At 34.3% G+C, this 11,568-nt stretch overlaps 1 protein-coding gene across 1 annotated transcript in view; it reads left to right on the top strand.

Annotated features, from left to right (window-relative positions):
- pkd1l2b (polycystic kidney disease 1 like 2b) overlaps positions 1–11,568 on the top strand; it is a 29,991-nt gene that overhangs the window by 3,159 nt on the left and 15,264 nt on the right. Inside the window, exons 3-17 of the mRNA XM_016521590.1 lie at positions 110–241; positions 739–924; positions 2,180–2,290; positions 2,664–2,725; positions 3,370–3,482; positions 3,624–3,738; positions 3,891–4,023; positions 4,114–4,247; positions 4,567–4,701; positions 4,793–4,936; positions 6,278–6,402; positions 6,493–6,610; positions 8,136–8,261; positions 10,672–10,894; positions 10,987–11,177. Of these exons, the coding sequence (XP_016377076.1) occupies positions 110–241; positions 739–924; positions 2,180–2,290; positions 2,664–2,725; positions 3,370–3,482; positions 3,624–3,738; positions 3,891–4,023; positions 4,114–4,247; positions 4,567–4,701; positions 4,793–4,936; positions 6,278–6,402; positions 6,493–6,610; positions 8,136–8,261; positions 10,672–10,894; positions 10,987–11,177 (2,048 nt within the window). The remainder of the gene's footprint in view (positions 1–109; positions 242–738; positions 925–2,179; positions 2,291–2,663; positions 2,726–3,369; positions 3,483–3,623; positions 3,739–3,890; positions 4,024–4,113; positions 4,248–4,566; positions 4,702–4,792; positions 4,937–6,277; positions 6,403–6,492; positions 6,611–8,135; positions 8,262–10,671; positions 10,895–10,986; positions 11,178–11,568) is intronic.

Genomic DNA, 11,568 nt, shown 5'->3' with positions numbered 1-11,568 from the left:
TTATACACGATACAGCACGGTCTCGAGTACCTTATTGCTTTTATAAAACGGTTACCACACAATAAAAAACATTAAAACCAAAAATGTATGTATTGAAATGTTGGTTCAGATGTGATTTACTCAAACTGGCTCAGTGAGTCGATGCTGGATACTGGCTGTGGCTACATCAACACAGACTCTGGATTTCACTGGAAGACAACAAGCAACTGTAGTCAGGAATTCTACTTCATTTGTGAGTTTGGTGAGTCTTATATAGTATTTTTATATAATTACGTAGAAGTATTTTCATATTTTAGCATGCTCATTGGTTTTATTCCAATTTTTAAAAAAGACAAGTATGAATAAGCATAATTATATTGAGTTGCACCAACAAAAAATGCACTTTTTACAGTGGCAGAAAACAATGCAACTCCATTTTAGAGAGATCTGTGGTATGTCCATTGTATGCCTAAGAAATAAAAGTAAAAATAAAAAGAATTTTCATTTGAACAGTTTAAAGGCACTTCTATGAGAAAACATGATATATATCATTTTAAAAATGACAGTTAATAGTTATCCTTTTTCTCTTTTTTGTAGAATTGGGACGCTCTCTGTCCTGTATGGACAGCACTATATAGCACATTTTAAAAATAGTTATCCTTTTTCTCTTTTTTGTAGAATTGGGACGCTCTCTGTCCTGTATGGACAGCACTATATAGCACATTTTAAAAATAGTTATCCTTTTTCTCTTTTTTGTAGAATTGGGACGCTCTCTGTCCTGTATGGACAGCACTATCCTGCACTGTGGCTTAGATCAGGTGATAGAGGTTGATGAGAGCTACTATGGCAGGAAGACGCCACATTACTGCAGGAGCAACATCTCCAGCTCTCTCACAGCTTCACTGCAGCAGTGCAGCTGGATCAGTGTGCTGGATGTAGTAGCAGGTACTGGCCGACACTAAACACAAAATAAAACAAAAGAGCTAGTTGTTATTATGTTTTTTGTAGCACCATGGTATTTGATTAAAAAATTTGAATATTTAGAATAATATATATTTTTTAATAGTTTTTGAACAAAGTTCCTTATCTCACCAAGGCTGCATTTATTTAATCAATATATAGTAAAAACAGTCATTTAAATTAACTGTTATCTATTAAAATATATTTTGTACAGTAAATGATATGGCATTAATACTTTGTTTTAAACTAAAGCTTTAAGAATATAAGATTACTTAATACTACAAAATATTTCCATCTCAAATAAGTGCGGTTCTTTTGACCTTTCTATAAATCAAAGTGTTCTGCAAAATGTATCATGTTTTTCTGCGTAAAAGTTCAACATAGCAAATCAGCATATTAAAATCTATGAAGGATCTTGAGAATTAATGGCTGCTGAAAATTCAGCTTTGCATCACAGAATTAAATTGCATTTTAAATATATATTAAAATGTAATAGTTATTTAAAAAATTGTAATAATATTTCACAATATTACCTTTTTACTGTATTATTAATCAAATGAATGCAGGCGAGCATAATAGACTTCTTAAAAAAAAATGATTCTATACTTTTGAGCTGTAAAGTACCAGCACTATACCATTAATCAGCAACAATCATTTTTTACAGGTTTTTAAGTGCATGCAGTAGGTAATTCGAGAATGAAAACCACTAATGAGTCTTAATGTCTCCACTTGAAGAGAACAGAAAATGCTTTTGTGTGGTGCTTGTGAATTGATGCTCTTTTTCTGACTTTTTCTTTCTTTTAATATGAATGCAGAGCAAACAATATAAAATCTAATATGTAAACAGAGCTTCAGTGAGCTTTTTACTGAATATATAGGGCTCCTGCCAAAGCTGAGGTTTAAAATTACAGCAGGCTACATCATAACAGATGTAAAGCAGGAAAACAAAATTAACAATGTATTGATATACATATACAGTAGTATTCAATAGGACCTAATGGACCTATTGGGCAGAAGAATTGTGAGCATATTTTAAATATTTACAGAGGATTCAGAAAATCTCTTTGTGAGGACAATTCTGTTCATCTACTGGTTTAATGTTACTATTGTTGTGAAAGTGCTGAGTGTTTGAAGAGCATTGAGAATTTCTGCATCTGTTCTTTTGCTATACCTCAATAATGCTGTTTTGACTGTCTGCAGTAATGAATAGTAATGATGAGGTTTGTTGTTGTCCTCCAAGAGCTCTGTAACGGACAGCAGTTTTGCACGGCTGTGGCAGATGGATCATCTTTTGGAGAGCCGTGTCCTGCGCTGGGAAGTTACCTGTTGGTGGAATACCACTGCAAAGACAGTGAGAGTTGATTTATATTGATCAAACTTATTTTGCAATGGGGAAGTAAGCAATTTCTGTGAATGTTCGAGACTTCTGATTCATTAGCTTTTATAAGTAAACAACTCGAAAAATAACAAAGTTCAATTGAAGGTAACTATTGCACTACAAACCAGTGTGTTTATGATTATGGTAATAAATTAAAATGATAACAAATACTAGTTTGCATATCAAGCAAGCAGATGAAATCACTGAAAGCAAATGACAGCGCACATTCAAGTTACGAATGGCCACATGTTAAAAATAAGGTGGATAGAGAACACACTGCTATGGTTCCTTTCACTAAATAATCTATATTTTCATCAAACAATGTATGTTATATGTTATAATGCAGAACCCTCTGGTGTTATCGTGGAAAGATCTGCAGATGATGGTGGTGACGATTCTTTTGTTGAGGTGATCAAATTGATTTTTCAGTTTTGACTTTGTACTTTTATTTTAAATGATTTTGTGATAATAACACTTTTCCTCTATCATGACAAGATATGTTTTCAGTAACATTTAGGCATTCAGGTACTGAAAAAGTTGAACCAGCAAATAGCGTTTATTTATTTTTATTTTTTTTTACCAGTTACAACATTTATTGAAAATCCCACACAGACTCTTGTCTCGAAAATGATGTAGTAGTGTCAGGGATTCTCATTATTTTATTTATTAATTTCCCTGCTGGAAAAAACAATAGCTGAAACCAGCGAAGCTGGTAAAAGTTGGTTTAGCAGGCTAGTTTTAGAAGGGGTTTTGACCACTTCCTTCACTGTAAAGTTAACAGGTTTTTACTGTAGCATTTTTACAGTCTTTTACTGTTAAAATCACAATCATTTTTTACAGTGTTAGAGGGTCAGGCTGGGAGACCAGCTAAAACCATCTGAACACTAGCTTGGGGCTCGGAGACCAGCTTCAACAGTTTAAACCAGCTAAACCCAGACAACCAGCTTATGCTGGTTTCAGCTGTTCTTTTCATCAGTCATTTTACATGTGGAAACAGAACACTTTATTCCAAAAATTGTTTCCTAAATGCTGCTTTTCTAAACCTTTTCTAGAAGGACTCTTTAACTTTGAGACAGGACACTCACAAAAGGGCTAAAAGGGAGGAGCCAGATGAAGAATGGATTTGTTATTCTGGTCCAGCGAGTCCAGGCAGCTTTACGATCAAGTAAGACAAATTTTTGTGACCTTTATTTTCCATTACATTAAACCTTGAAATAATTTTTTTTTAAACTTGCTGAGGGTTTCATATCTTGTGTTGGATGGAGAATATAAAGAAAGTGGATCTGTTTGTATCTGTACTTCCCAGCTGCCAAGCTTGTGATTCAATTGTTAATCGTGAGAAAATCGAACTGAGTCTAAATAATAACTGTCCAAACACGCTCTGGTATGTGGAAGATGGCAGTAAAGTGAACAAAAAAACAGTAAGTCCAGTCAGTTTCAAATGCATGCAATGATTTTATTTTCAATCTTACTATATACAGAATAAAAGTTTGATACAGTTTTACACTTTTGGCATGATATACAGATGCTTCTCAAATTTTTTGTAATCATTTTCACATTGTTCTGTTTCTAGAAAGGCAATTTTAAGAAAGAATGCTTAAACCAAAAGGCCCTGAGACTACAAGAGAGAAAAAATAAAAACGATTTGGAAATCAAAGCCAAAAGGATTAGATCTTTCAAGAAAGACATCATCGTAGTGGTGATTTGTGCGTTGATTTCACATTTTATGATTATAGAAGCTATTGTATGACAACTATGAATAAAGTGCATCTAATAACTATTTCTGTATGGTTTAGGTGAACAAAGTGGCACAACTTATTATGTGGAGACTACCGTTAAATATTCCTGGATAAAGATGGACAAGAATCAGCTCAAGAACTCCATCGATAATGAATTGAGTCTTCTTGGCGGAGCAGATGACACAGAAGAGGTAAAAAAGATGAAAGATGAAAAAATGTGCATACTTAATTTGCATTTGTGTTGTAAATAATTACACACACATCATGTATGTAATATCTAATCCAGGGGTGCCCAAACTCGATCCTGGAGGGCCGGTGTCCTGCAGAGTTTAGCTCCAACTTGCCTCAACACACCTGCCTTTAAGTTTCTAGTATGCCTAGTAAGAGCTTGATTAGCTGGTTCAGGTGTGTTTAATTGGGGTTGGAGCTAAACTCTTCAGGACACCGGCCCTCCAGGACCGAGTTTGGACAGCCCTGATCTAATCCTTAGCATCCATTTCCCACTTGCAGTTCAGAGAGGGGCTTCTTTCAGATATATGTGCAACTTTAGAAGAGCCACTCCAGCAGCCCACAGAAGTGCTGGCCTTTGCTAGTGTTTTGACAAAAATCACTGAAGATAAGGACAAAGTGAATGTTAATGCTCAGGTAGTATTGTGTGACCAAACACATCATTATATACAGTATGTGCTCAACACTACTGCTGCATAACGGCTCATGAGGCACTTTTCTTTCACAGGAGAATGCTGGTTGCATACTAGATATTCTGAGTAAATCTCTCAACTCCATCAATCTGGATAACATCGCTGCACGAACGGAAATAGCCAACCTCCTCGTTGCGTCCTCTAGTCACATTCTCGCTGCGTTTGATAAGGACAAAGAGGTAACTTTTTCTGAAAAATAATCTGGTGGTTATTGGCTGATTGATACATGACCATTTTCCAAGAAAACAGATGAAAAAGTAATACAACCATCTCATTTATTTAAAGTGCTTTTTTTTATATTAGCCTAATCGTCTAAAGTAGCAGCACTCCCCATAATAACAATTAAAAGAAACAATTTTGTTTAAACAGTATTTTCGTTTCGAGTGTGGATGTGCTGAACTTGGCTAGCTTTATTGACTGCAGAAATAGTGTGTTTTATGAATTTTTCTGGTGTTTTTTTAATGCACATTTTAAAAAGACATCACAATAAGCATTAAGGTCTTTCGAAGTTGTCTTTATTTATAGTAGGTCAACTAAATTACGCATTTACAGCATGTTTGACGTTTTATCGTAAGTGAAAATTCTACTTTCATATTATAGCTCATTTAGCTTTTGATTATGGTGAAATTAAGCAAAAAATTGTTACATTTACCTACATTAAGTAACATTTTGACTTGATATCTAAAGAAAATATATTGATCAAGTATGGTATGGTCACTATAATAAATAAATCTTTTTACTTTTTATGAATGTTTTCGTCTTTGTAAAGAAATATTGTGAAGAAATAAATATTTTTGATTAATATCTTAAAACTACATTTAAGGTTTGAACTTTACATTTTATTTAATTTGAGAAAAACTAATAAATCTGGCTGTAATAAATTAGAGAAAAGTATAACTTTTTTAGTTAAACCGATATGACAAGGTAGCTGGTTTGTTGCTTGTCCAAGATGGTTTAGCATCTTGCACCAGCTAATGACCAGTTATAAACCAGCTATTATGTTCCAAAATCAAGCGTAGCGTTAGTTCTGGCAGGTCACGTTAGTCAAGCTCGCGTCAGCTGACTCTCAGCTGATCCCCATCTACCTATGGGAATACGACACCTATCTAAGCATTCATATATAAGGTCCCTCAGTATTATCAGCAGCTTTCGCATTGCTCAATAGCTAATTACCCTTCTCCATCCCCAACTCCTCCTCTGTCAGTCAGGATTCAGCCTTCTGATTATCCTTTGAATCAGACTAATTCTAAAATGTGTACATAACATTATTGAACTTTAACAATATCTGCAATACATTTATGTTAGTTCTGTTCTGTTGACCCAGGGGGGTTATTGCTGCTCTCCCTGCTCTCATCCATGCTAGGCTGCATGGAGGCGCAGGGAGTTCTTGCCCAGAACAGAACCATACCGCCAATCCAAACTGTATGTTAATTGTCAATCATCTTTGACGATAGTGGTCCTGAGACAGAAACACAGTTAACTATATCAGGAAATCTGCTGATGTTCTCACTGCCTTTCAGAGCGACATCTCTGGTTATTTGCTCACTGCGGTGGACTCTGTGCAGACATTCCTGCTCACAAATAAAACACCTGATCTGGAGCCCACCATCATCACCTCTCCTAATGTCAATATTTACGTCAACAGGTAGGACACTCAGAATTCAATTAATTGCTATACGATCAGTGAACATAAAACAGGTAATTGAGAACATTTTGAAATTTTTTTGTGTGCAAGGATATCGCCAACTAACCTCCAGAAAGAGCCCTTCAGCGTTGAGAACAGTTCAGCTGGTTTCAAGCTTCCGAATCTGGGCTCTGATATACTGCCTGTTGATGAGCCAGTGGATGTGAAAGTGGGTGTTTTTTAGTCACTACTAGCCGAAAAAACATCAATAATACAAAATCAAATTAGATAATTTATCTGACCTGCACCCTATTTTTTAAGGAATAGCAACAAGAGTTAGATTTATAATAATATTTCATTCTGAATCTAGCCCTATGGTCATTAGAAATGTTTACATTTGATTACATTAAAGGAATAGTTTTCTGAACATTTATTCAGGCTTCGGCCATTAGATATAGATGAGTTTGTTTCCTCATCGGAACAGATTTTGAAAAATTTAGCATTTCATCACTTGCTCACTAATGGATGCTCTGCGGTGAATGGGTGCCGTCAGAATGAGAGTCCAAACAGCTTATAAAAACATCACAACAATCCACAAACAGTCCAACAATTAATGTCTTATGAAGAGAAAAGCTGTGTGTTTCTTAGAAACAAATCCATCATTAATGTATTTAACTTTAAACTAGCCTAAATACATGTTCATAATCCATAATAACACTTTCTTCAATGAAGAAGTCCATTGTCTGTTGTCCTTTCGCATCAGAATCCATCGACACATTTGGACACACTGGAGAAATAAATATTATGGATATAGGATTCATATTTTAACAGGAAGCAAGAGTTTGAAGATAAAAACATCATAATGATGAATTTATTACAAACACACAGCTTTTCACCGGTGATGGTCACTTCAAGGAAGTAATTATATTGTTTATGTTCATGTGACCCTGGGCGGCGCGACCTTGTGATGCATTTTAAAACTAGATGGCGGGAGAGTTCGAGTTAACGTATAAACAGAATCATTTGAATAAGTTGTTTCATTTATTGTGATATATTACACACATTTCATGTTATGAATTTCTTATGAAGTTGAAATAAGTTTCATAGGTAAGAAATGTGTTTGATAGCAGATACGTTAGGTTAATGTGACTATACCAGTGTCACATTCAGGTGCACTCAAAACACTCACGAATACGATGAAGGTAAAATAATCTTTAATATTCACGCAGAAGGTAAATCCACAAGGGGAAGATATAGACGAGATCCGACAAACATTATCTGAACAGACAGGAACTTAAATACACAGGCAAATAAAGATAATTAACTAGACACAGGTGAACAGAATGAACTAATCAGACACAAGGGAAAACTAGGTCAAGGGAAACATGAAGAAGGAAAACAAACTAAAAGTCCATGATAGTGACAACCAGCAAGTTTCAATTAAAAAACTGCAAGTTTTATGAAGTTAAGAGCATAGAGGAAGCAATTTTAAACCATTTTAAATTCAAAAACATTTGGTCAAGAAAGATTCAAACTTGTGACCTTTTGCTCTGAAAGCAAGAAATATTCCTCTGATCCATATCACTTCATATTCAACTTCCTAGTTGAAATTATAGTCGCCCCTGTTTGGACCTTTTTTTTTTTCAATAACGTAGATAGAATACTATACATTTTATTTTATGCTGTACTAATGTTATATATGCTTTACACATGTATCTTATAATGCAATATGCATACATGTTCACTTTTCACAGATGACACTTTTTAACATTGATCCATGGATTGAAGGTCAGACCATTCATAGCATTGTGGCCGGTTTGTCCCTCTCCAAAACAAACGGCTCTGGCATTCCAGTGGCAAACCTCACTGAGGAGATTGAGGTAAAAAGATGAAAGACCTCTTGACAACAGCTGGAACTGTAAAGATGAAGTGTGCAGTTTCTGTGCCACTAGCATATAATAACAAAAAAATATATAGAATTCCAATAGTAACTTTTCAAACTGGTTTCAAGGCAAGACACTACAGGTGAATAGGGTAAAAACTAATAGATAACTTTAACAAATAGATAACTTTAACAAATAGATATTGCCATACTTCCTCAGTTGGTTAATCACAGTACATTAAGACAGTTGCTTTGCATTACAAGTTTTCCGCAAATGAGGCATTTTCTATTCAAATATGTACTAATTTGCAAATATTTCCAGAACATAAATCTGAACATTGGGTAAAGCCAGGTTCAAAAATCTTTTTTTAATTTTGTTGACACATTAAAGGTTTTTACAGAGAGGATTTTGGATTCTCTTTTTATTTTTATATCAGAAAATACTGTCAACTGCCAGAAAAAAAAAAAAAACCCTTCTGTAAAAACCTTCAGAATATAGAAAGGAATACAACTGCAACACTTGGTGTATGTAAGTGCTACTGAAGTAGATTTCAGTGCAGGAGAAAAAAATATTGTCCCACTTTTTATTAGGGGTGTTTAACTATGTACTACTTTGTATGTAAAAAATAAAAAAATTGTTAGGTACGTTGTAACTATTGAATATGGTGACAGAGTAATTACAGATGTATTTACAGAAATTAATTACAGATGTAATTACATGCAAGTGTTTTTTAAATAAAAATAAAATGTTAAAAACATGTATCTATGCAGTAAGTGCATTATATCAAATTATTAATTTTAATGTATGTACATAGTACTTAAATACGCTAATATAAAGTGGGTCCGCAAAACTCATTTTGAGAAAACTGCCTTTAAAATATGTATTATAACTGAAATCTACAGATGCAAATAGATAAAGTGTAATAAAATAAATACTTAAACCCTTGTGCGGTCTTCGGTCATTTCTGACCGGAGAATTTTACATTTTGAATTTTTAAAAATCATAGCTTCACCAGAATGGTACGAAACTTGGTGACTTTTATGGCACTTGGTATGTAAACACAAAAAAAAATTGAGGGCATGATTCGAAAAAGCTAAGTGGTCGTAAAAAAAATAGTCACACTCATGGTCTTCGGTCAAAAATGACCGACCATAGCAAATGAATGGGAAATGGGAAATAAAGATAATTTTTATGTGTACAATCTACAAATCCCCCACAATGCGGAAAAAATGAAGGGGTGAAACTCTAAAACATCTAGAGTGCAAAATCAACACACCAACTCACACACGCGCGGACACACACTTGTACACACACACACACACACACACACACACACACACACCTGAGAATGCCCTAATATACAGTACATTTTAATCCACAACCTAATAAAAGTAAACAAGTATGTATAAAAACAACTAGGAAATTCACAAGCCTCTCTATAGAGTCCTATACAGGAATCTAGTGGTTACACTATGAAATTACAGGTTTTTCTTTTTTTGCTCTCACCAGGAGGTGCTATTCTGCCTTCAAAAATTGATTTTAAAGACCTATATTAATCTGAAATACTGCATTCATTGAAAAATAATTGTAAAAAATGTTTGGACTATTTTCAATGGGAAAAATTTATCATAAATATTAATTAGTACCATGAAATTCTCTCAAAATACAAAATACAAAATATTATTGAACAAAAATATATTAGACTGATTTTACTGAAGAAAAAAAAAAGTTACATTTCAGGTGTCCGGTCACTTTTGACAGCGAAGACCATGAGTGTCACTCCCAAATGAGGAGCGCACAAGGGTTTTAAATGTGTATTTTGGATGTTTTCTTTCCACTAGTCTGAAGGAAGTCAAGTTATGGAAGCAAAATAGTTCAAAATCTCAAAATTTACCAGTGCATGAAAAAACAGTGGTTTTGCCTGTATAGTGTCTTTCGTTCAAAAGCTGCCTTGAGTAAAAAAATAATGGACATGCTTTTGGGCAACGGAAATAACTTTAACATCAAACACATATCATCTATAAAAGTTACACCTTTTGTACCTTATTTACCCCTAAATGGTACATATAAAAGTACATATTATACCTTTTGAAAGGGTACCGCCCCAGTGACAGTTTACCTTTTTTTCCTGAAACGTGTAAATAATTATTTGGTTACACTTTATTTTAAGGTGTCCTTGTTACAGTGTAATTATACATTTAAGTACTGAGTAATATTAATTAACTACATGTACTTACTATATGGTTAGGGTTAGGATTAGGGTTTGGCTTAGGGTTACTTGCATGTAATTATGCATAATTAATTGTTATTACAATAGTAAGTACATGTAACGTGTAACAAGGCCACCTTAAAATAAAGTGTTACCAAATTATTTTACTAATGAAATTCCACTTTGCTCAATCTGCAGATCTTTTTACCGAGGCTGGACACAGCGGTGAACAGCTCAGTTCTAGATCTGAGAAACTTCAGCACTTCGATCATCAATATAACCACCCCCAACATTACTCTGGTTATGAAGTTCCATCCTTCTGAAGATTTAACACTAATATTGCTGCTGGGTTATGAGAACCAACCCACAGAGGAAAACAATGTAGCCACAGTTACACTTCCTCAACAAGGAAATTCACAAGGTGAATCATTTGCTTGAAACAATTAAATTGTTCTTTAACACTGCGAAATGTATCAAGCACTGTTTTGTACTTTTCGTAATCTCTTCACACAGATGAAAGGTACACATGGGTGCTGGGTCCCAGTGACATGGCAGTAGACGTGGGTGTTTACAACCTTCTCATACGACCTGTTGTTCCTCCGGGCGTAAAGTCTATAAATGCATCACTAACAATCACATCCATTACTGCTCAGTGCATTTTCTGGGAAGAGGCGAGATCCAACTGGAGTGACTATGGCTGTAGAGTGAGTGCCATCATTTTTAAAAATTAGACAAGTTATGATTTGAATACAGGGGTTAACTAAAGTTGTAAAAGTGAAAAAGCATAATAGGACCCCTTTAATAAAACAGGCTGTGTGAAAAAGAGAAATAATTAGAAATAATTACAGGGGGTAATTTCCTTTGTGAAAAAGTACACTTTAGCATACTTTTAAAAATGAGTACTTATGGAAATTATATACGTAAGTGAAAACTGAATGTAATGTTTTCAGAAACTCAATTGCGCGTTAATTGCATTTAAATTATATATACAGTGGGTACGGAAAGTATTCAGACCCCCTTAAATTTTTCACTCTTTGTTATATTGCAGCCATTTGCTAAAATCATTTAAGTTAATTTTTTTTCCTCATTAATGTA

The sequence above is a fragment of the Sinocyclocheilus rhinocerous genome, unplaced genomic scaffold (genome assembly GCF_001515625.1).
Source record: "Sinocyclocheilus rhinocerous isolate Xijiao unplaced genomic scaffold, SAMN03320098_v1.1 scaffold539, whole genome shotgun sequence".
Classification (NCBI taxonomy): domain Eukaryota; kingdom Metazoa; phylum Chordata; class Actinopteri; order Cypriniformes; family Cyprinidae; genus Sinocyclocheilus; species Sinocyclocheilus rhinocerous.
Note: the sequence above shows the minus strand (reverse complement) of the source record. Positions and strands in the feature narration are given on the sequence as shown.